This window comes from Macrotis lagotis, chromosome 8 (genome assembly GCF_037893015.1).
Source record: "Macrotis lagotis isolate mMagLag1 chromosome 8, bilby.v1.9.chrom.fasta, whole genome shotgun sequence".
Lineage (NCBI taxonomy): Eukaryota > Metazoa > Chordata > Mammalia > Peramelemorphia > Peramelidae > Macrotis > Macrotis lagotis.
The window spans coordinates 80,415,349-80,441,968 of NC_133665.1; the positions used below are offsets into that span (position 1 = coordinate 80,415,349).

At 32.6% G+C, this 26,620-nt stretch overlaps 1 protein-coding gene across 6 annotated transcripts in view; it reads right to left on the minus strand.

Annotated features, from left to right (window-relative positions):
* Positions 1–26,620, minus strand: part of NFIB (nuclear factor I B) — a 270,748-nt gene that overhangs the window by 2,676 nt on the left and 241,452 nt on the right. For 4 of the 6 annotated variants that reach the window (XM_074197522.1, XM_074197520.1, XM_074197519.1 and 1 more), the window contains 2 exons: positions 21,974–22,062; positions 1–3,639 (listed from right to left, as the gene is read on the minus strand). The exon at positions 1–3,639 is cut by the window's left edge and continues 2,676 nt beyond it. In XM_074197522.1, coding sequence (XP_074053623.1) covers positions 3,510–3,639; positions 21,974–22,062 — 219 coding nt within the window. In that variant the 3' untranslated portion in view covers positions 1–3,509. The remainder of the gene's footprint in view (positions 3,640–21,973; positions 22,063–26,620) is intronic. The other 2 variants (XM_074197524.1, XM_074197523.1) reach the window with 1 other exon arrangement.

A 26,620-nucleotide genomic window follows, 5' to 3' on the forward strand; every position in this document is an offset into this window, starting at 1 on the left:
TTCTGGCTAGGAATGGGCCATTCAAGAGTTACAAAAATGGGGCCCTTCGTCAGAATATGTTTCCTGGTGAAGGAGGAGGCCAAAGACTGGATCTGAGTCTTTTCTTTCTCTATATATATTTATATATATTTATGTATGTAAGTATATTTTAAATATCTTGATCTTAAAAAAAAAGTTGATTAAAAAAACTCAAAATAGGCCTTTCTATTAAAGAGGCAGGCAGTAAAACCCACAGTGTAACTTATTATTCAGCTAGGAATGCTCATTCATTCATTCACATCAAGAGAGTGAGTCTGCCCTCAAAAAAAATACTGTGTGTTTTGTGAGGTTGATTTTTTTCACACAATAGGTCAAAGATATGTGAAAAGCTCAGTTAAGATTATCTGTAGTCTACCAGGGTGAGGATCACAGAAATTATTGCACTTACTTCTGAACTTCAACTGGTCTTATCCTGCTGTGCTATTCAGTATTTGGGGACATCATACTGAATGGGCTAATCAAATACAATTGTCCAGCATGTAATCATTGTTCATAAGTATTCATTATTAAATGATGTGCTGAGAGAACAATAGACAGTTTATTTTATTAGACCATAGCCTAGGGGGGTCCTCAAGACAATCTACCATATTTCACCAATTTTAACAGTTATTCTTTCCATTTAATGAATTGATTCTATGGACCCTGGGAGAAAAAATATAAACAATATAAAGTTTTGGTGCCTCTCCTTCCTCACCCCCACAAATATCAAGAATTAAATAGAAATGTGAGGTACTATTCCTTTTTTTAAGAATTCTGTCATCTTGTAGAGGACTGAAATTGTCCACAGGAAAATTATTTCTATACCCTCCCTCCCCTTCTGTATTTGTTTCTAGTACAGGATGTGTACAAATAGAATCTATGGATGGTTAATTTTTTTTCTTCCTCCCTTGAGATGAACATTCACTTATATCTATCAGTTCAAATACATTCAAGAATAGTAACTCTCTGTTTGACCTTTTAGATGCAAAAAAAAAGCAGTCACTGCCATCAGTTTGCAATATTAAGACATGGGTAAGTCACATACTCCATCATCATAAAATGAAGAATTCTGGGAGGGAGGTTGAAAGGGGGTAAGAAAGAACACTAGTTCCTCCAATGGAGGCTGTGTGATACATAAAAGAGTGTTCCTAGGTAGAACCATTAGTTAAAAACACCCTCTAAAGTGGATTTTTAAAAAGATATATCTTTGCCAAGTATGAGCCAGCCTCACTCTCACTCTCACTGTGGGTCTTGACCTCTCAAGAAAAAAACAAAGTAAGATAATTTCCTCAAGCCAAGTCTGCCTCCAACAGAATTCATTACTTTTGATTTGTTTGTGTGTGTACATGTATGTGTGCATGTGTGTACATGTGTGTGCATGTGTATATCTGTGTGTGTGTGTTTAAATCCAGAAATGAGTTCAGCTTGCACCCCAGGTGGGAAGTTAACAAGAGGGAACCTATTTTTAAAGTTTGTCACAGTAGGCAGAACAGTCGCTTTGCAGCCCATGCCTGTCAAGGGTACACTGCTTCACAGCTACACTGTAAAGTGTTAAAAATCCTCCCACCCACCCCAGAATATATATATTTATATATATGTATGTATAAAAAAAAAATCCCCTGTCCATCTCTCAGTACACAAAAGGACCTCATCACACTGCAAAAATAGCAGTACCCACTTTGGTCAATTAAAACAAACAAACAAAAAAAAAGCATACATCATTCTTTTTTTTTCTTTTTTCTTTTTTAAATCTGTGTACTTACCTATAATAACCAATACAGCTAAAAGCACTACCTACATAGGCAAAACTTGGTATTGCATAATTCGTATAAATTTGAAACCCCCCCTCCCAAATATTAATTGGAAGATGAAAAACATGAAAGGTTAATAGAAAAAACACCAAAATACTGAAAATATTGCTGGTCGATTACAATTTTTAAGCGGCAACTATACACAGCCATGATATGCTTTATAAATGTGAGATAAAGGTATAACTGTCTAAAAAATCCATGATGTCACACTTTTTTTTTCATCTGGAGTACAAAATATTTTGTCATAAAAATGGTAAAGATTTAAAATTATAATAAATGCAGCAAAACAAGTGTAGTGATGTCACTTTTTTAGATTTCAAGGCAAGGCACGTAATGTGGACATTATATCTTCGTGCAAATTAGGATTACTGGAAAGAGTATTTTTGTTTAATTAAAATTTTTTTAAGAGACATAGAGGCAAAATGTGTCTGCCCATGCACACTACAGTCCTGTCAATACGAGAAATTTGTTGAACAAGGCTAATTTCTGAAAGCACCATGCAAGTTTCCAGCACCCTGATGACTTCTGTTTTCTCAAGAGTGCATTTATATCCCACCCCTCTTTCGTTCATTCCCAGTTTGTAAACTGTAAGCTTTGCCCTTGTGACATGGATTTGCCTGCCTCTTTGTCTCTATGATGCAGATTGTAGAGAACCTTTTGTACACCCTATGGGTTCTTGATGCAACCAGTAATTTTAAATAAATAAACCCTACCTCCATGGAGGCAGCAGCTAAACCAACATAAGTGCTGTGTTTCTATTAATTTCTTTTTTTCTCAAGCACATGATTTGTCTTGATTTAATGCCTTTGACTGCCCTCAAAAACTGAGGGGAAAATAAAATCGTTCAAAATTATTTTAAATTCTTTTTAATCCCCTCAATTTAGAGTCCAAGGGCTGAAGGACTTATAATGATGATTCCCCTTTAGATATAAATTTTAAATTGCACTTGCCTCTGTTAAGTGTTTCTTTTGTGGGGAAAATATTATATTAATTTTTACTGTTGCATGCAGAGATAACACTTTACCTACATAGAGGCATTTCTTCCATAGAGCCTTTGTGTTCAGACTGATTTTTTCTTTTTTTTTCCTTTTTTTTTTTAGATTTCAAACTGGGTTACACACTGGAAAAGGCTGGGTTAAGGGCCAAAGTTGAATAAATCTGTACTGATAACTAAAGGCTACAGAGCTTGTATTTATTTTTTAACTTTTAGAAATCAGAGTGTTTACAAAATGGCTGGCTCAAGGCCCTTGTCATCTGGCAGCTCTAAGGCCACCTCCTAGCCTTTGTTTTGTGAGATAACCAGGAATAGTGATTCCATGCGTAAACAACAAGAATACTAAACCAAGAAAACTAGCTTATCATGCAAATATTAAGGCATCTAGAAAGTCAGTTAAAATATATTGTCATCGAGACAGAACATCTATTTCCCAGCGGACTTCATATAACAAAGGCTACTTAGCAGGGGCTGCGCTCTACCCATCAGTGAAATTTCATCGACCCTTTTTATGTCATTACAGTTTCAACCTTAAGGGAATTAGTGATTGTAAGTGCTGCAATTGCTGGTCTATATATTTTTTCTTCTTTCTTCACTTTCTTTTTTGTCCCGTCTTCCTTTTTTTTTATTTCTTTTTTCCTATTTTAAAATTTTTTGTTGTTTGTTGTTGTTGTTTTGGTTTTCCCTCAGTTGCTTGTTTCGGCTTGAAGGAAAGGTTCTCCAATTATGTTCAAACCATAATTTTGGACATTTGTTGGCAGGATTGGTGTCCTGTTTGATACTTGAAAAGGGACCAAGCTAGCCCAGGTACCAGGACTGTTGAGAGGGAGAGAAGGAAAGAAAAAAAGAGAAAGAAACAAAATTTTAAAATTTATAACAGCTTTTTAACATGTAAATTCCATGAGTTAATTATATTAATATACATTTAAGCATCGAGAGTTAAGAGAAATAATGTTGGTGACCTTGTGAAAGCCACTTGAGCTCTAACCATTATAATTTCACACTTACACACTAAGATAATGTGTTAAATGGGTTATAATAAATTATAATATTAGCATTTTAGGCATATACTATGTGGTCTGCTTCTTTCATGGAAAGCAAGACAAAATAGAGGGCAAAAACCCAACTAAGGTAAATAAGAGATCACTGAAATCTAATCTAATTCTTCCTTAAATTGTCTGATCCATACTTAGGCATGTGAAATAATACATAGAGTAAAACAAAAACAACAAAAGTAGTACACAACTTCTATAAATGTGTCAAAAATCACTTCTATTGTTCAATTTTTTTTAACCTTACATAACCAAACATTAACATGGCCATAATTCTAAAACTACAGAGTTAAATGGACATGAATAAGGCTACCTAGAAAAGATTTGTCTTCTTTCATTATATGATAAAATAAATAAAAGAAAACTTTCCACAGAGAGTTTGAACACTATTGCTGTGACTAATGAGAGGAATGATGACCACACTTAGATTGCAACTCCAAATTTTTTTTCAGTTAAGTCACCACCACTTCACCAAATAGAACAAGAGATTTTATCCTTACAAAATATACATTATTTGTGAGAGAGGACCATTATATGACATATGAGATTCTCTCCACTTATAATTGTTGTTAGCATTTTAATGATTTCTCTTTTCTGCCATTTCTGTCCTCACCCATGGCTTTATCACAGATATAACCAGAGTTTAATTAGTTAAGCCACTGGACCCTGCTTTCTCATGTTTACTAGGAAGAAAAGTTTCAACATTTGCCCATCCATATCCACTTATCAAGCAGATATCCTCTAGGGTACTTCTCTGTGTTCAGTGATGATGTTTTTTGTATCAATATATTGGTGAAAAATTATGATAATGTTCAAGTGACTAAAGGGAAGCTACTGATATGACATAGTTGATTGAATATTTTGAGAAGTGACTCTGATTATTCAGTACAAATGTTATATAGTTGGTAATCAACATAGCATAGACCAATCTGGTAATTAAGTCCTGGCATACCCAATGTTTTTATCAAAGCAAACTAGATTATTCTGCATCCTATCATTAACTTTACAATGTTATTTGTCATTAACTTTTTAAAATTATAGGTATATGGGGCAAGCTGGATTACAAGCATGGCAGTTATGTTATAGTGGAAAGGATATTGGAGTAGGGGGTCAGTTTACAAGTTTTGCTGCTTTACTGCCTAAATGATATAGGAAAAGTCACTTCCCATCTTTGGTTTGTTTTCTTGAACTAAAAAACAATGATTGGACCAGACAGTATTTAAATTTCCATCTACCTCTAAATCCCACCTATTCTATTTTGTACCTTTATAAGTAGCATATTTTCTTTTATTCATTCTTAATTTGAAAGAATATAATGGGGATATATGTGTATATGTATATACATACACATATACCCAAACATATGTGTGTGTGTGTGTGTGTGTATTTCTTTGATAGTACCTATATATGGTAGAGGAAGCATAGCAATAGTGGATAAGAGTTGACCTTAGAATAAATAAGAATAACTAAATTCCAGCACACTCTCTTATGCATTCTGTCTTTGTGAGCCTGGGCAAGCTCCACTCTTAGACAGTAAGTTGCTCAACCATTGCTTATCTGAATTGGTGAAGATGGCTTCTTCACTCTGGGGGTTCTCTTAACCAATAAAATTAGCATCTGGTAGCACAGTAGATACAAGTGAATAGTTGAGTCTGGAATCAGAAAGACCCAAGATCAAATTCAACTTCAAATACTGGCTTTTTGACTTTAGTCATATAGCTAAATAAACAAGCAAACTGTTTGCCTCCATTTCTTCATCTGTAAAATGAGGATAATAATAGCATCTAATATCTCAGGGTTATTGTGAGGATAAAATGAGATAATAATTATGAAGCACTTAGTACGGTGCTTAGCACATGGTAGGTGCTATATAAATACCAGCTATTACTATTGTATTAAAATCATAGATCTAGAAGAAAAAAAATCTTTAAAATCTAGCTCACACAGTTTCTTATGAGTAAATTTCTGAATTAAAAATTTAAAAAGAAAAATATCACCTATATTTTTCATGCAATTTTAGAACTTATTCAATTCTACATTTCAAAAGTACATTTTTCTATGCTTAACTTGTACTTCTACAATAAGAAGTAACTTTATTCATAATTATAGGTTTCAGTGATACATTATTATGCTATCACTTATGAAAGCAAAAAAAATTTAAACTTCAAAAGATACATTGAGACATACTTAGAACTTGCCACTTAAGGGGAAAAAAACTATTCGAATCATTTGATAAGAACTGTAATTCAAAAGAACAAAAACATCTAATACCAGAGCCACCTGTAAGAGGTTTAATTGTTTCAACACATTTCTTTATCCTTCTATTCTATATATGTTCAATGGTGTTTTTGTTTGCTTTTGCTTCACGTCACTCCAATTTGAGTAACACCAAGAAATATATTATGAAGAGACGGATAAGGAAAATGAAAAATCCAAAATTAGAAGTCAATATTTTCACAGGTAGATAAGGAAGAAAGTGCTACAAAACTTGAAATGGGAAAATACTTCTAGTTGGGGGGGAACAAGTAAAACAACAAAATATTCCTGATTTAGATGATTGGTAGACAAATTAGGTATATCATTTGCAGATCATCTTCAAGAAACAAAGTATGGATTGGAGGTAGGTACAACATTCTTAAAAACAGACAACTACAAGAATATAAAAAGAATATAAATGCATAGTTGTTTTTTTTATAGTAGGTTCTTTATCCTGTGCTTTGTAAGAGACTGATTTTTTTTCCTTTGGAAAATGTTCAATAAAAATAAATTGCTGTTGGAGACTTACAGGGCTCTTGCTTCAGTATGACTAACAAATTTAATTTAGCTGTTTATTTAAACCTTTCAAACCTCCTATCCTACATTATGACCATGTCAAAAATGCAGTATGCAATATATTTGTCAATACTGTTTATGGACCCTTGGGGAAGAATAAATCCCCTACATTAACACTATGCAGACCCCATATATGAGTTTTACAAGTCTCTTATTACCAATTTGTAAGTTGACTTCAGAATTATAAGGCACAGGGCCATGTTAGGGTTTGGGGGTTTCCCTGTTGCAAATTCTGAATTTTACTTAAAGGCCATGTCAGCAGCATAAAGAGAAATGGAAAATTGAAGAAATTATCCAGATTGTTCAAGTGCAAAATCCTTTTTTGCCTCAAATTTATATATATATATATATATATATATATATATATATATATATATATATATATATTTGTTCCAAGTGACAAGTGTAAGTATCAATCATTTATATTTAGTTTCCTATACATGTAGGCATATTAATAATATATAATTGAATAGTAGCCATATTTCAAAAAGAAACCAGAATATCTGTTTCAAAATCTTGATTATTACAATTAGGAATAAAATTGAATATGAATGGTTGAAACTTTCTGATAAAGGACTTGTTGCCTCTCTACCTACCAAGCTGTTTTTGTCTCTAAATAACATTAATAAAAAAACAAATGAAAGTATAACCATGTCCTATGCTAAAATACTCAAATGAATTTCCAGAGCAATATTTGTTTCAATTCCAATCAACATACATTTATTATCTTCAAATATGTATATCTATTTTTATACATATATATATATATATATTGTTTTTGTTATATTTCCCTTTGCTGAAATACTTTAGCAGGAAGAAGGAAGGTAATGAGCAAAATAGCAAGGCAATTATGGGGTAGATGACTAAAAACACTATAACTGCTCAATTATAAAGTAAGCTCAACAAAGTACATTTTTAAGAAGGGAGCTATACAAAAAGACCAAAAATATCATCTGTAAATACCTTTACATGCGGTACAACAGAGTCAATGTGCACACGGCTCATTTCATGCTGCTACAATATGCATGCATGATGACTGACTCAAAGTTAATAAAAGAATAACTTCTTGCTTTTATTGAATAGCTTTTCATTATTATAAATTTCACTTGACCAGATTTTGACCCTTTGTAAATATGTCTAATTTATTTCTATTGAAATTAATGGGTAAAGGGAGAGATAAAGAAATGGCATGCCTTTTTGAAAATGGCATGCCATTCTTATATTTCTTGTGTCATAATCTGAATTAAATAAGTGACAAGGGCTTTTTTTCTCTCACTGTATATGAATTAATTCCAGTCAAATTACTCTTTTTTGCTTTTTTCATAAATGTGTATTATTCCATTTTCCACCTCTTTTCTCTTTCTTGGAATATGCCATCTCTACTGCCTGGAATGAATCTGTCTTCACTTCCAACTCTGAGAGACCCGAGTCTTCTCCAATTTCAATTGATATACTGACTTCCTTCAAAAAAGTCTTTCTTAACACCTCTTCAAATTATCATGTACACATACTTAATCATTTGTATATTGTATCTTACTGGAATAAAACAGGCAAGACTATAGAAGATTGTGATGGGAAAGGGGAGCAGAAACCATATTAATGGATCCATATTTAAACACACTAGTGAGCAGAGTATGAGTAATAAACAAAATGAGAGAGATTAATATAAGAACACCTCATAACTAGTACAAAAACTTTGAGGGATGCTTTGTGACAGTGTTACAGAAATGAAAGGATTGCTTTGGAGAAAGAGAAAAAGAAGAATCAAGGTAGCATTTTGCATCAAGAAGATGGTAACTTAGGGCACAGCTAGGTGGTGTAGTGGATAGAGCACTGGCCCTGGAATCAGGAGGACCTGAGTTCAAATCCAGTCTCAGCTGCTTAATAATTACCTAGCTGTGTGACCTTGGACAAATCACTAAAGCCCATTGCCTTAAATAAATAGTTTTTTTTTTAAAGAAGATGGTAACTTACATGAAAGTCTTACTAGAAATGTCCTCTAAGTCTGTATGAGGGACCCTCCTCTCTTTCTCCCTCCCTATAATCTTCCATTTGGTAATCTTATCAACCCCATAGGTTCATTTATTGTCTGTATACAGGTGAATCCCAGATCTACTGTTTATACCCAGCTCTAATCTATCTCCAGAGTCCCAGTTTCATCTTCACATCTCCAGATTGACATCATCAACCATCTTTCAGAAATTTTGAATTAGATGCATTGAAGGCATCTCATACTCAGAACAATTCTTTATATTTTCCTCAAAACCTTTCCCTCTTTCTAACTTCTCTATCAGTGTTAAGAGTAATAACATTCTCTCAGTCATTCCAGCTCACAATCTTGTAATCACTTTCAAATTCTCACCTTTATTCACTTCACATATCTAATCTCTTGCCTTAACTTGTCATTTTTTTCTTCAGATCTTTCATATATGCCCTCTTTTCTCAATTTACATAGCCACCAACCAATTATAGGCCCTTATTACCTCTCCTTTGAGTACTGCCTTTTAATTGGTATTCTGACTTAAGGTCTCTGCTTATTCTAATCCTTCCTTCACTCAGCTGCCGAATTGATTTTTCTAAAGCATGGATCTAAGTACATCACTTCACTACTCAATAAACTCTAGTGGCTCCCTATTGTTTCTAGGATCAAATATAAAGTCTTCTGTTTTTTATTTGAAGCTCTTCATAATCTGTCTCCTTCTATGTTTTTCTTCCTTTCTTATTTTATGCCCCTCCACAACTTCTATGAGACTCAACTATGCTGGTCTGCCTTCACATACAACATTCATCTCCTTCTGTGGCTTAACCCTGACTTGCCTCTCATACCTGGAATGATTACCATACTTATCCCACCTCTTATTTTTTTCCTTACTTCCTCCAAATTCCAGATCAAACCCTGACATCTATGAGCTCTTCCATGAACTCCTCTCCTCTTGACCTTGGCCACCAGATAATAATTTTTTTCAGACATTATCTCCTATCTTCACTGTATATTTCTTCTATGTAATAATTATTTCAATGCTGTCTCTCTCATTAAAATGTGATCTCTTTGAATTCAAGGAATGTTGGGGGGGTTGTCTTTCTTTTTTTAGGGGGTTGTCTTTTCTTGTTTATTATTTGTTTGCTTGTTTAATAGTTTGTTACATTCTTAAAACTTAACCTAGCTTAGGGCCTAGTACATAATAAATGCTTTAATACATGGTTTTGTTTGATTGGTTGATTGAGGCTTAATATAAAGAATTTGGTTGAGGATAGAATGAAAGAAAATAAAGACCAAATTGTTGCAGGAATGAACTACAGACCACTGGAATGGATAGAAGAACTGGATGAGAAATTTCTGATATAAATTATGAAGTGAGCATGGAGTTAGAGTTTGGTTTTGAAGACAGGTAATAATCCTTTCACACCTGCAGGTTCTCTGCTAAAAGGGGAATAGTTTGGCAAATTCTTGACTTATTCTGATGATAGTTTTATCTTTCAGTCCATAGAGGTATGGACTAAATTATGACTGAAAGAAAGAAATGATTCTCTGAACCTAAGTTTTAAGAACTTTGGAATAATGTAGTCATACAGAACTGGATATATACTTTAGGAGAATATATTTCAAAGAATTCAGGGGTAACAAATCATGACCTGGAACTCTTAAAGGGAAGTCAACTTTTAAAAAACTGGGCTCAAAAACAAAATTATAGTGCTATAAAGTCCCAATTTATTCATGAGAAGGAAAAGGGGAATGGGAAAATTATAATCCCAGAAGAAATCATTGAAAAAGCAAAAGATAGTATCTTCATTGGTCCTGAGACTTATGATAAATTCTAAGGACAAATTCATATATATATATATATATATATATATATATATATAGTAGCTAGAGAAAGAAAAAAAGATTGCAACTCTGCTTGAATAAATTGCACAATTATAATAGATTACAAAAATGGTGGTACTATATATATAATTTCTATTACATTTCTAATTTCTCTACCAAAGAAAAGCATATCCAGCCTGAAGATAGAACAAAAATGATGAACAAAGAATTGAATCCCATGATAAGTGAAAGATAATAAGAGCGGTATCCTTAACAGATTTAATTAACCTGGTCCACTTGAACTACATCTCAGGGTACTGAAAAAAATATTGCAGATATGATTGGTGAACAAGTCAGAGATCTTTTTAGGAATTGGTCAAGTGAAAAAGACACCATGGTACTATGACCTGGATTTTAAAAAGGAAAAAACTGCTGTCAGATAGTCATTGAGACCTGGTAATTTCTAGAAAATATTATTAAGTGTGATGGTTGGTGAATATTAAGAAAGGGAAAAGTGATTTCTATAAACTAGCATGGCATTATTAACAAAAAGTTAAAGTACACTATCCTCATTTTCTTCTTTCAGCAGACTTACTAGACAGGCAGCACAGTGCTCTGAAAAAAACACTGAGTGCTAAATAAATGTTGGTCAACTGAATTAATGATTGAATGAGAAAATGCATTAGCAGAGATCATTTGTATTTCAGTAAAACATTTTAATGTTTTTAACAATAGCTTTAGGGACAAAATGGAAAGATGACTATTTTAAAAAGCAGTTAAATGAATACTTACAAAAGAGATCCAAAGAATGTTGATTATCTGATCAAAGCTAACCTGGAGAAAGTTCTCTGGTGGAATATGATGGAGCTCTGTCCTTGATTCTACTTTGTTTAGCATATTTATCATTGACTTTTTATACCATGTGAAGGTATAAAAAATATATTCCCCTTCTTCAGATCACACAATCTGGTAGGTAGAGTTAATATATTGGATGGCAGAATTAGAATCTAAAATGAATAGATTACTAAATCTAAATATATTGGAGTATAAGATTGAATATGATAGCATGAAGAACATGCAAGGTGTACTAGATAAAGGATCAGGGAACCATAGATCTAGATCTGGAAAGAGCCTTAGTGGTCGTCAAGTATCTCATTTTACAACTGAAGAAACTGAAGCTCAGGAAGATTGAGTATCTTGGGGCTGGTCTTAGAATCAAGAACACTTGTTTTCAAGTCCTGGCTGTATGATCCTAAATAAGTCACTTAATCAGTGACTGAACCAGCTCTCCAACTTAGAAGTTACATATGAGGTTTCTGATTTGAAACAGAGAAAGAATCTTCTACAATGATCAGGGGAAACCCTTCCTAGCAATTGTTACTGTTCAGTTGTTTCCATCTTGTCTGTGACCCTATTTGGAGATTTCATGGCAAAGATACTGGAATGGTTAACTGTTAATTTTACAGATGAGGAACTGAAGTAAACAGAGGTACACAGCTAGTAAATTTCTGAGGCAGAATTTGAACTCATGAGTATGAGGTTTCCTGATTATAATTCCGGTGTTCCATCCACTTCACCACCAAGTTGTCCCTCCTAACAATTAAAACTATCTAACTATGGAGTAGGCTGTCACCAGATGTAGAGGATTGTTCTGTAGTATACATCTTCAAGGGCTTCATAACAGACACTAGTATGTTATCTATGGAATTTTATTCAGGTATGAGTTTTACTATAAGTTGTTGTGAAAATCACTTTCTTTTTTTTAGGGATTTTTTTTTGCAAGGCAAATAGGGTTAAGTGACTCGCCCAAGGTCACACAGCTAGGTAATTATTAAGTGTCTGAGGTCGAATTTGAACTCAAGTACTCCTGACTCCAGGGTTGGTGCTCTATCCACTGCGCCACCTAGCTGCCCCTGAAGATCACTTTCAAGTCTGATAATTTGCTATTATGATGAAATCCTAAATCCAAACCCTCCCACTCAACAATCTCTTTCCCCAATAAAGGCATCTACCACAACAATTCAAAGAATAAACTTCAAGGGTCTATATGGTTAGAAATTAGTTAACCTTAAAAAGAAAGTTTTAGTGGCCTATCACCTCAATATAAAACAGAAAAATGAGGTGGAAGGCACAATAGGTTAACAGCATCTTAGGCTACATGAAGATAAACATATTGTCCAGATTGAGGAAAAATAATCAATCTCCCACCTGGTCAGGCCAGATGTGGGATATTATATCCAATTCTGGGCACATCCAGAGGAGGATGAGGGAACTAAGAAGCATGCCATTCAGTTGTAGAAACTAAGAATCTCTAACCTGGAAAAGAGAAATGGTAGTACATGATAGAGTCTTGTCCTGAAGAAGCAAATTATTTTTCTTCCTAGAAAGAAGAACTAGGTGGAAATTACAAGGTTGGAAATTTTGGCTCAACAAAAGGAAAATAAACCTTGTTAATAATTAGAGGTATCCAAAAATGTAATGGTTTTCCAGTGATGGTGAGTTCCTTAGTAATGGAGACAGTTCAACTAGAGCCTGAATGACCAACTGTTGTATATACTGAAAAAGGTAAGAGTTTTAGATAGGGTCTAAAAATATATTACCTCTGAACTTCTTTCAAATTCTAAGATTTTATGATTCTACTTGGTAATGAATATACTGAATATCTCACTGATTCAACATTTTATAAACTGTCAAAACATCCAATCCTACATTTTACAAGACAACAATAGAAATATTTTCTATGTTTTTTAAATCATGGGCAGTCCCATGTTTCCCTAAAGATGATAAATACTCTTTCAAAAACCTTAAACACTGTTGGAATAGAATAAAAAAGATATTGTATATATTCATATATGTATAAATCATTTAAATACATTAGAGGTACTAAAAACAGTCATAGGCTAAAAAGCACAGAGAAAAAAGATTTTCATTAATTAAAAGCAGTGGCTATAACATTCAGCCCTAGCTTAAAAATATTCACATCAATTAGTGATGAATATTATCTTCATGGAATAATAGTATTGTGCTACTTTTTATACAAAAAGCTAGTACCTCTGTTTAAATGGACAATGTTCCTTCTCTATTAGTAGAAACAACCTGCCTGAAAAGGTGAGGCAAAGACAATTAAGTCTTGGTAGTAATCCTCCTGCCTTGAATTACAAATACATGTACTTGTAGAGATTAGCTACTTATAAACTTCATATGTGAATAAAATCCAGAGAGAAATGAAGGGACAGAACTCAGATTTCTAAAGCACTTTGCAAATTTATAAAATTTATATCTTCCTAGAACACTTTGAAATAAGACATATAAGTATTATTATTATTATACCTATTCTACAATTAATAAGATTTAGACTTGGTAGACCTTAAAGATCACTTAGTCTGGGTCCTCATTTGAGAAGTGAAAAAAATGAGGCCCAAGGAAGTTACGACTTGCCTAAGGTCACATAATTAGTAAACAGCAGAGTGGAGATTTGAAATCACAATCACTGGCTCTAAGGCAATGTTTTTTCCCATGATTCAACCTTGTCTTTTTAGTCACAGAAAAGTTAAATGACATGTCTAAGGTTACTCAACTAGTAAGTTGATGGAGCCAGGATTCAAGTGTCAGTCTTTGAGTCCCATGTTCTTTCCACTATGGAAGAGTATATAAATTAAATGTATCTTTGTGCAATTAAAAAATGGCTCTCAATAAACATTCAACTTTGTGGATTGACCACTATTCCTCTGCATTGCGGTCCAAATTAATGAGTCACTAAAATTCTTTCTCATGGACAAATTAATTTAGAATCCTAAGCTTCAATTTAAGTAATTATATTGTGTCTTCTTCAATCTTGGCCCTATTCCAACTGTGAATATACTATACCTATATTTCCTGTCTCAAAGTAGTAATGTGGTAGGTAATAGTTGTTGAACTTCTTTCAAATGAGACTATACTTAAATGAAAGATAAGGGTTTTATATAGCATATTATGCAATTTTCCCCTCCCCATTTTTAAGGAATATTTTATAATCTTCATATTTCCATCTGAATGAGTCTTGGTACATGTGAGTTGGCTTCTAATGACTACTATTTCTAATAATCATCTGCTTCTGAAAGCTCCCTGCCTGGCTCTTACCTGAATTATAAGGTACTTGCATGGATTCTTTAGTAAATACCAAAAATCATAACTTGCAGGTGTTTCATGGAATTATTCTAAGTGAAAGCAATAGCACTTGAGAGCATGGAGAAAGAGAAATATTTGTTTCTTAAATGAATAGCTTTATTTATAGCAGCGCTTTAGGAAATGGAAGCTTTGAAAAGTGACAAGCATCAAAATGCTAGACAATAAAATCTCATCAAATTGGATTCTACAATTCAGAATCTGTAATGGTTGGGTCAGATTGGATTAAAGGAATCAAATTTTTCTGTTGTTACATTTATAAAAAATAAGCTCTGATAAATAAAATAATATTTCATATTGCTCTAGTTAAGGATGAAACACAAAAACCTCTTTTGGTCCTCAGATAGTGATTTCATTGAAAACTCTTCTACCACACATGGGAATGTGCCAATTACAAATGATCTCTATCTATTTTGTAAAACAGTCCTTTGAAACTTGAAATCCCTCTTCTGTAGCATTGTCAACAATTTCACTGTTCAGGAATGCAAATAAAAGATAGTTATTTTAAGATGTCAAAAAATTCAATCTTTTCACTGGAATCTTTGTTTCCCTCAATGAAACAAATATACTTCCATATTTTACTCGGCATGGTAACTCCTATTTGTGCTTGTAGATTTTTTAAAATGATGGATTAACAAATATATACTATAAGGATTATCTTGTGCTATGTATTTGTGTATATGCATAGATATCATATATTGTGATTATATATATATTTATATATATTTATATATATATATATATATACATATATATCTGTATTGGAGAAGGGTGAGAAGTAATGGAAAAGGAAAAAAAGTAGTTAATTTGTTCTATACTTGCTATAATGAGAAACTCCAATGTTTATTTTTCCATTCACTTTGTTTTGTTTTTCTCTTCAGGTGTTCCTTTTCTTTCTATGGTGCTGTAGTGCTGGTTGTGCCAAGGTCTATTTGCATATTACAATTCTTCATGGGGTGGAGGGGGCAAAGGATGGTGCTTAAAAACTACTTTATATCATTGTTAATAGTGAATGCCTTGGGCTTTAAAATTAGATCATCTAATATATTATATAAAGTACTTTTACTTACTAAGGAAAAATCTACAAATTATTTTTAACAAACAATAAGCATTATTAATATAACTTCTTATATAGAGAACATAGAATACTGTAAAGGCATGTAAATTACTTAAACAACTGGAGCTTTATATTTATATTGCCAACTAAAAGACATTAAATCCATGTTTTCTACCACTTTATAATGGGGATATATATTTGTCCATTTACATTTATATAACAACAATATATATAATCCTAGTTAATTACAGAAGGGAACATTTTAAAAATTTCTAACCCTTCCAACAAAAATTCTCTTAAATTGCTTGATGTCAAATAGGTATTTTATATAATATGATAATATGTGATATAATATGCAACTCAACTTTAAAGAAAAAGAAAAATAGCACCCCTGGCAATATTTAGAAAATTTTAAATTTCATTAAAACTCTGCCCTGGCTGGCTGCTGACAAAACATTATACATGCAGGCTCATGGAGAATGTAAATCTAATTCTTTATATAAAACATTCTGAAATAAAGAATTTAATATACTTCCTTTCTTTAAAGGGTTAATAAGCAAAGTTTACACTTGGGAATTTTTTGAAGTATGCTCCTCCTTTTCTTGTTGGCCTGCCAAAAATCATCTGACAGGAAACGTAAGATTAAGTTTGTCCTACCTAAGTGAACAAAGAGTGCTCAGAACAGGCAACTGGTTCACTGCAGAGCGGGAACTTTTCTAATCCTGCTGGAATCTACAGTGCTTCTCAGAAAATATCACTGAAAAAGTTGTTTTCTTTACTCTAACATCTTGTCTCTGGATCATCTCATTTTGGTCACACTGCAGATCCTGCTGCTTCTCCCATAAAGGTTAACTTAAAACTCCAAACATAATCATGTGGAAAATGGACATTATTGATTCCTATGGTCCATTGTTCCCCCATTCTAAGTCCCTGAAGTTCAAGTTCAATCTGGAATTACATCATGTCTGGTTTCTCCTGGTTACCAGACGGCTTGAGACGTGACCACAGCTACAGAAAAAACAAACAGCCTTCTTCACGCTTCGGCTCCCCTATCGATTCAAACATAAACTTTTTTTCTTTCTCTCAAGTATGCTTCAAGTATGGAGCATGGTTAATTTAGAGATTAAGTTCCAAATTAGATTATCTAATGGCATCTTAATGGATTGCTGACCCATTTCCTGTGGGATGGCAGCATGCAAGTCTGGCTGGAATACAATTCATTTCTGAGGAAGTGTTCGGAAGACATTTGCCCAGATAGAAAGGAAGCATCATATTCTGCACATCTTCCTTTATATTGAAGAAACTTAGACAAAACTTCAATGCATATATACATATGATATGTTGGTATACATATATACACACATATTTTAATTATTATTACATTTATAAATATTATATAACTATATGTTTCATATTAAATATTTATATAAATATATTGCCTATTATATATTATATAATATATAATAATTATACATTAACTGCTTGAGAACATAGCTTCATATCTGTTTTTGTGACAACTATATCAAGAGAATTGTTTTATTCAGTCAAAGCTAATATTTTAATTTCAAATTACTAAGCAGGTGTGAGCAACTTCTGTCAGAATGAGCTAAATGTTCCAAGCAATACAAAAATGCTGTGAGCTTACCTCACAGCAAAGGAAGTAAGAAGTCCTGTTGCATAAAAATGGTCCTCTGTTATTTGGTCTTTGTTCTTTCTCTACCTTGAACTGAAGATTATTCCATTCATCTACCTTATCAGCATTTTTATCAGGGTCCCAGAGTGGTGCTAGGGGCATGGAATGGTGCGTAAAAAGTTTGAACACCCCTACAGCTGACAGCTGAAAAGGAAATTCAGCACTCTGAGAATAAAGCTCCCCCCAGGAACCCCAGGAACAACCCAGCTGTTGTACTGTACTTATGTGTCAAGATAACAAACTGAAAGCAGGAAATGCTAACCTAGTGAATTTGCCTGCATGGTCTAAGTGTACTGTTCAAGCAAAAGTTAACCCTTTATACCACCAAAGGTTGTGTGTGAAAGAATCTGTGTGTAAGTCTGTTGATGCCCATATGTTGCATTTTTAGGAAAAATTAGAGTTTACCTGGGTTAAAATATTTGTAGACTTTTGAGATGTCTATGTAAGGTTTTAAAAAAAAAGGAAGAAAGAATGGGTCTTACATAAATAATCCAAGTTTTACTTGAGAACTACTCCGTAGTATTATGTGTGTTTATTTGTGTATGTGTAGACATGTAAGCAATGAATGATATTACTTCACTTCACTTCTCTTTTTTCCTCTCCTGCCCCTGACTAGCCAGCTCCTAATAATCTTTACTGGCTGCTAAATTTCTCTTGGGAAATCAAGCAACTCTCCAAAATTGCAGCAATAAACGACAATTTCTTCTAAAAACATAAGTAAAATCACTCCAGAATGAAATATCCAGCTCACAGAAAAATAACTGTCAAGACATGTAACATGGAAAATAGATGATAAAAGTCTTTTCTGTACCATAGAGTCATGGTATTACCAGAAATATAAAAATCCTTCCAATCATTTTGCTAAAATCTTCAATCTAGTCATTATTTTGGAGGTTGAGCAAATGGCTTGTGTAAATATATCCCTCAGTAACACTCACATGTTTATTTTTGGCCATCTGAAGTTTTCATCTATGTTTATATAAGCCATCAAACACACACACACACACACACACACACACACACACACACACACACACACAACCACTCTGTTGTGGGCTTGAGTCCCTTCCCCCAAGAGAAGTGAGGGGAGAGAAAAAAAGGATGAAACGATAAATCCTGTTTCTCTTTTACATAATGCCTTCCCTCCCACATTTTAAAATAACACTTTAATGTTATTACTGTATACTGTGCTTGCTTTTTTCAGTCAGTTACATGGTTCTTTCATGTTTGATAGTACATGCTATATGCTAGCTATCATTTTCAAAAAAATCCACTCAAAAATAGTCTATGTTCTATACTTCTATTCATATATACAACTTGTACAAGTAATCATTTAGCTCTTCTAATGAGAGCACAGATCGAACAATACTTCACATAACCAATGCATAATTCCTAATCCTCTGAGATGATGGCCCTTCCTAAATTAAAGGGGGAAAAGCAAACAATGCAACAGCACACTAGGATGATCTCAGTTTGAATGCTTCCACTACCTGATCTGAGTTTACATAGAAAAAAAAAAAAAAATATATATATATATATATATATATATATAAATTTTTCAAGTGGAGCCAACTCTTTCTCCACAAAACATACACATGTTCCATAAATTTACAAGCTCAATACAACAAAATATATTTAGAACTAAAAGGTCAATGAAAACTCTCCCTAAAAAGTCAGTTTTGATTCCTAAAGGCATTGTTTATACACTGTAAATTAAAGAAAATTAGGGGAAATTTGTTGGATTAAAATATCCTTGCACAGGTCATTCCTTACCATCATGGTTATCAGTCACTATGGAAAGATGATCACTTTAATAGAATAACCCCTTTCTAGAAGCATACTCATCTAAAGATGTTGAGATTGCATTCCTGGGTTATTGGCCAATAGATTGGGTGGAGAATGTAATGAAAATAAAACTTATCTTTAGTTTCTCTTTTCTGGCTTCAAAATCTCCAGGGGCTGATTTTTGGAAATCCTATTTTTCTCACTTTTATTATGCCAGAGGCAAAATAATTTGTGGGCTTGAAAACAACACATTTTTTTCTTTAGAATTCTCAAACTTCTAGATAATTTTAAAGCTATAGATACTTCCTAAGAACTTCATTAAACAAACAATATTGGAAGAGAACAATTCTCAAAGGGATTCACCAGAAATTTCTTCTATTTTCACTTTTGATAGCCAATTAGCTATCATAGGAGGCAAAATCTAAAAGTAGGGAAAAAATTTGTCTTCTAATAGAAGATAATTATTCTTTTAAACTCTGATGTGGGACATATATGATAATCATGAATAAGGAGGTTTCTTTTGTTCTCATATATTTGGACTCTTTATATCAAAAGTGGAATTAGCAAGAGCAATAAGCACAGTAAACAAAGTTCAGCAACATAGCATTAATCTGTTCAAAGAAATACTGGGAGTATAACTGCTCTGAATTGTAACGCATCTAGAAAGTAAGCTTATGGAGGGAAATCATTTATCCGACATGACTTTTGGTCTCATGATTCACCATGTCTAGTATAGTCACTCAATAAATAAACACTAAAGTTCTTGAACAAATGAGTGAATGAGAACTACTCTTAGAACTTTCAGTAAGAGAAATCCTGAATGACTACATGAGAAATGCAGATTTCTAAGTCACCTTTTTTTTATATTCAGTATTCAGTTTTTTTCCAAAGAATCTAAAGAATATTACGTGAAGGGATGGGCATGGGGGTAAGAGGAATGCAATTTTCTAGTCTTTCTATTCTAGATTTCAACCCAGGGATGATTACTATCTATTTTTTTTCCCAAATAGGAGATGTTTGACATAAAATGATACTAAAAATTGCTGAATATTTACTAATCAAAGTCATCATATTATGTTTTTTTTCTATTCATCTGACCTTTGGTGAAATATCAATTTAAACATTTTCAATTGACTTCTAAAATCAATGGAAGTAAGTATAACAATTGTGTAGTTTATAAGTCTGTCAGTAAAGTATAACTCCCCCCCCCTTCTTTATCTCTTTCAAAGTTGATCATGACTGAAATGCAATTGGTTTGGTTTTTTTAGTATTCAGTTCCTTAGAAGCATACTAATGGCTACTTTTAAGCTTTCACTCACATATACATGCTCACATACATACACAAATATATTCTACCTGATCTACAAATAAACATTTGTTCCCATGTTAAAGTACATAGGGAAATGGCCCATTCTACTATCAACTAACAGGTGAAATCTGCCCAAATGAATAAAACAGCATGATGTGGGAGTTGTTGTTTTTTAAATGAAACTATTGTTACCCTCTTTAAATCCAAAATGATGTTTTCTTTTAAAAAAAAGTTCAGTGTATAGATAGTAAGTGAAATTAATAAGAATCACTTCATTAACTTAAAATAATGGAAATAAATTGTTTTGAACTTAATAAAAGCAGTTTTATTAACTTCAATATTTTATAGTTCTGAACAGTTTCTGTCTATGCTTAGATTTCCTACCTCTTGATAAGTAAGTAATACATTTGTAAATATGCTGTTTTCTATGAGGTGTTGGGAAAACAAGTTGGTTTACTTTCATAAAATTTACATTGAGATTAATTCAACTTTCTCCACAAATTTATATTTACTAGCTAGATATGAATTTAAAACCATAACTTTTAATTATTTTGTTGATTTGAATGAGATTACTCTTTAAACACCTGAGAATTCTAAATTGATCGTAATTTAGCCTCACTAATTAAAATTATTTTAATACAATTACATAAGATTTTTTTTCACTAGATTCTTTGCCTTGAAAATGGGTTATCACAAAGAATTTATCAGTTGTTAGTCAACCTACTAGATATGAGTTTGTCCATGTTTAGATAGCACAGTCTTTGAAAAGTAGAATAGTCTACTACCAGAACTAAAACTTTCTAAATAATTTTCCCAGCAAGGAAAAAATATAGTCAACTCTCAATAATTAATACTGATGGATACAATGAACTGAAATAAATGCACACAATCCAAATCTCCATTTTGACTAGAGATTTCAGAAAGTTCCTCTACACAAACTCTATGGGTACTGCTATTTAATAGAAAAATCAACTGATTTTAGTTTTAAATTCAGTCACCTCCTTCTAAAGAAATTGTTAGTGATTAATGAAATGGCTTTCAGCTATTATTGGTTGAAGAAAGTTGAAATGAAAATTTGCAAATGCTTCACTAACTAATGATTTTATTTTTGTTTTTCTTTGGGACCCCAGACCTAACTATTGTTTTTACTTTGGGCTATTTTGTTTCTTTTTTTCAGATTGTATTGATGCTTGATTTGGAAATTCAGATAGATAAATAAAAGTACTCTCCAGCTGCAAATTACTTTAAAAATGGAACTTAATTTAGTTATTTTTTTAAAACTCATAATAAATGAAAAAGAGAAGTTGTAGCCAAAAGATATTATACGCATAGATTTTGACTAAATTTTGACATATATATATATATATATTCTCTGAAAGGCCAGTTAAAACAGATATTGTAGCTCATGTTATTTTTAGATGTAGTGTAGGTTTGGAAATAATTAAAATGTTACCTTTGCCAAGTAATTCCCAATGTATCCTCACTGGCACTGGGGTATAAATGCCTGCCGTTTTGATTCATGGTCCAGTCACAAATCCTCAGCTGTCAATTGAAACCTAGCAGTCAGATATGGATCGAGCAGTACTACAGTTTTTAGTATTTAAATGAATACATGCAAACTAGCACTGTACATGGTATAAACCTTACTTTCCCAAAAGGTAACGTTAAAAAACAAACAAAAAAAAACAAAAAAAAAAAAGAAAGAAAAGAAAAACTTATTTTGAAAAGCAAAATTCCTAAAGATTTTTAGATAAGCTACTTTAATATGTTCCTCTAGTAATTAAAGCATTCAAGAAAAAGTTGTGTTTAGAACATAACCATTAGCCATTATTAGAGTACAAATTGAGCTGAAATAAAAGAAAATGTTAATGTTCAATAGTGATATATATTTTTAGAAAGAAATCAAAATGCTTTGTATCTATGCAATATACTAAATCGTCTGCACTAAGGTCAAATAATCATTAACTTTAAGCATGCATTTTGCAAACCATAGAAGACATGCAATTTAAAGGAAGAAGTCCCCACCTTCCATACATTCTCCCTGTCTCCAGTTAAGAAGTGTAGAGGTATTTGGCAAATTTAGAAGTTTATTAATTTAGTGTTACTGAAAGTGTCATGACTTAGAAAGAGGTGATAAGAATTTCTAATCTTATTATAAACTCCAAGGAATAGAATTTAAAGTACTGCATTACATTTAAATAAGAGCTAGGAATGCACTCAGTGCAAGCTGAAACAAATTCTTCCCAGGTCTCCAAATCATCAGTTCTGCCCTTCAGAGACTGTTCATGTAACCCTATACAGCTCTGTTTGTTTAACAGCTGCCCTACAGTGCTAGCAGATTTATTGAAAAGATATACTGCTTATTTTTATGCCTAAGAAAGTAAACTTATCTGCCTTTGTGGGAGAAAAAATGCTTTAAAATTATGGTTTTTAACCTTTAGGTATCCATGCTGTAAATAAAGTACATCTTGCCTGGTATAGCATTTTTCATTATAGAATGTGACATTCATAGGAATTAACTGCAGAAAATGTTTATTGTTTTTCCATGAAAAGTTTAAGTGTGCTCAGGAGATGCTGATTATGGCCAGTCATTTTCAACTTATATGATGTATTTTAGGGTTTTCATGATTGGTTTGCAGTGAAACGCAATTCTGAATTTTGAAATTTTAACTATATATTACAATATTCCTGATGTGAAGCTCTGAATAATGTTAGTTTTTAAAGATTTACAAGGCTCTATCCTATTTTGATGATTTTTTTATAAAGTTCAAAACACCACTACCAAAATTCCTACTACTATATTACTAATGTCTTTACATTTGGGGGGAAAAAATCACTTCAATCATTCATATGACCAGTCATGTAAGGAGATAGCTCCTGTGAACAGGTCATTAAACCATTTTAAAAACCATATTAGCCTAAAAAGGATATATTTATTCCTAAAAGAATATTTGAAAATATATTTTAATTTCCAATACATATATTTAAATGGGAAAATTTGTGATAATCCAATTCTACACAAAGAAGGAAATTCTGTCATTTTGAAAAACTAAAAAATATCAACCATTTTCTCACTTGACAGTAGTATGTAACTATAATTCTACACATTGAGTATTTTCTTTATTAAGTATAGTTCAGAAGGTTAAATATGACTTTAAATAGTCATCTTCAGTTGAAATTTAAAGTCTCAGTAATGGTAATATTTTCACTCAAAAAGTAGGGATGTAGTGGGATGGGGAAACTGGTTTTTGATGGGGGTTTTTTTTTTTACCTAAGTGAATAAGTATGATGACCTAAAAAAGACATCAGACATCACTGGTTTTTTTTTTTTAATTACTTATCTCCAGATATTTTGAAAAGAAATTGCTTAGCAAAACATATGTGTACATGTGTATACATTTTGATTGTTTTAAGAAAATATGTAAAATATTTTCATTGGTTCATAACGTTTATATTTATTTATCATTCTTCCTATCTTTATGGAAGCTTTGACAAAATTTCTTTAAAAAATTTGCAAAGAATTCTATAAATTCTGATCTTTATATTAAACATCAAACTAGAATGACCCTAAACAATAGTGAAATTACTTTTCCCCAAGAGAAACTAGTTGTGGAAGTAGAAATGAAAGTAGTAACCTTTGAGGGGAAGTGCTATTTCATCTCAGCATTTGTAATAAAGGAGAGGAAAGCTAGGTATTGTCTGGATGTTTTGAAGAGCAGATTTCAAAGGGTCCAAAGAAAAAATAGGTAGTACTTCACTGCTAAAAATTCACAGGGCAAGACAGAACAGGAGGAATGATAAGCTTTTAAGAATTAAATTCTGGAGACACAAAGAGAAATTTAGATTTCTAAAGCTCAGAATGAACTGATAGGAATGATAAGAATATCAAAAGGGGTTTACTTTGCTATTACAATTAGAAGTGGATTGTTGCAGTTGTTAGCCCTTTATTTCTCAAAGAGGACCATGACATCTGGGAATTGATGCCACAATATGCAAAGTGAATTGGATTTTAGTGAAGGAGGACTGAGAAGTGGCTTAAGGAAAAGATAGTGTTATTCTTTTATCAAAGTGAATGATAAAGAGAAAGCAGAATTCCATCTTTGTTACAGAGAGAATAACTGGAAAAGAGCAAAAACAGCTTCCAGGTCACAAACTGCATATGCCCCAGGGTACTAAAAAATGAAATAAATCAAAACCTATTGGTAATGATTATTGAATCACCACTTATGATCTTTAGGAGGGGTTCTATAGACCTAGAGACAGGAGAATTTCCTGACTTTCATAAAAAAGGAAGAAAGTAGAGTCTAAAAACTATCACACAGTGATCTCAACTTTAATTTCTGGGGGGGGGGATTGAAAAAGTATAATTAAAGGAATAGTTTGTATATAGGAGGATAAGAAATGATCACAGAGAATCAGCTCTGATTCATAAGGATCAGATCGTGCCAACCTATACTCATTTCCCTTAAAGACAAGGTTATGAGGTTGGTACAAAAGAAGAATGTTGAAAATATTTTTTACCTGGATTTTTAAGAAAATACTAAATTAAAGTCTCTCTATTCCTGTGAAGAAGATAGACAGATATAGTTTAGACAACCAGGAGAATTTAAAACTGGATAAATGACCAAGTCCAACAAGTAATGGTGGAATTTCATTATGAAAGTAGACATCTAGAGGAGTATATCAGGTATCTGTTTTGTCTAGCATTATTTATCAATGATAAAGGTGAAGATACCATGTTTGTCATAGTCACTAGGAACTATTTTATTTCTATTATTACATTCCACATACTTAGCACAGAGCTCTGTACACAGTAGATACTTCATAAATGCTGAATTTTGTGGGCTGGAACAAAGCTAGAAGGAGTAGTCAACATACTGGATAATAGAGTAAGGATCAAAAAAATCTTGGCAGTCTAAAATAGTGCCAAATCTAACATGCTGAAATTTAATAGTGTTAAATATCAGAATTTAAGTAATGAGTCCTGGATTTAGATCTTGGTTTTATTACGTAGCTGTTGTGTGACCTTAGTGAATCACATAATTTCTCGGGGCCCCAATTTTCTCATTCTAGACAAAGAGGAAGTTGAACTAGATGGCTTCTAAAGCCTCTTCTAAATCTAATTTTATGATTCTTTCATCTTATATTGTGTCTCAAAAAAAAAATTCCAAATACAAAATGGAAATGGAGTATCTAGATAGCGGTCTGAAAAAAAAAGATCTGGGGTCCTGAGTAAATTCAATAATAGGCAGTAATGTGATTTGGTAGGGGAAAAAAAAGGTAACATATTAAAGTCACCAGAATCTTTAAAAGAATGAGAACTTCCAGAATTATGGAGATGATAATCCTATTCTTTTGAACAGACTACAGATGGAATATTGTCTTCAGTCCTGGACACAAGATTTTAGGAAGGAAATTGATAACTTGGAATTTTTTTTCCAGAGGTGGGTGATTAGTATATTGAAGAAACTCAAGATCATACCACTTAAGGATTAAAAGAAGGAACTAAAACTGCTTACCCAAAAAAGACTGGATAGAACATGAAGGGGTAAGGAATTATAGCCATCTTCAAAGAAAAGAACCGTATCATAGAAGGGCTCTTGTAATATAATTTCTTGAGGGCACAATTTAGAAAAACAATGGCTAAAATTTAGGAAAAAATTTCTAGCAGTTCTATATTTCTAAAATAGAATGGATACCTTGGAAATATAGCAGGGTTCTTTCTCACTGAAGGTCTTTAAGCAAAGATTAGATGGTCACTTGGGCTCACTATAGAGTAGTTGCTCTCTCAGAGTGTGATTTGGGGACTACGTGGTCCTCAAGAACCTTTCAGGAGGTATATAAGGGTCAAAACCATTTTCAGAATAATGCTATGGTATTTTAATGGTTTAATGGTAAATACAGATACAACTCACATAAAGCTCTTTTGGAAGTCCTCACTAATGTTTAAGAGTATAAAAGGATCCTGAAAAGCAAATTTGAGAGCCACTATTGAAAAGGATTCTTATTCAGGTAAGGTTTAGATTGGATGGCCTCTGGGGTCCCTTGTGATTCAAATTCTATGATTATTCTTTTTTTTCTTTTTAAGTTTACATTTTAT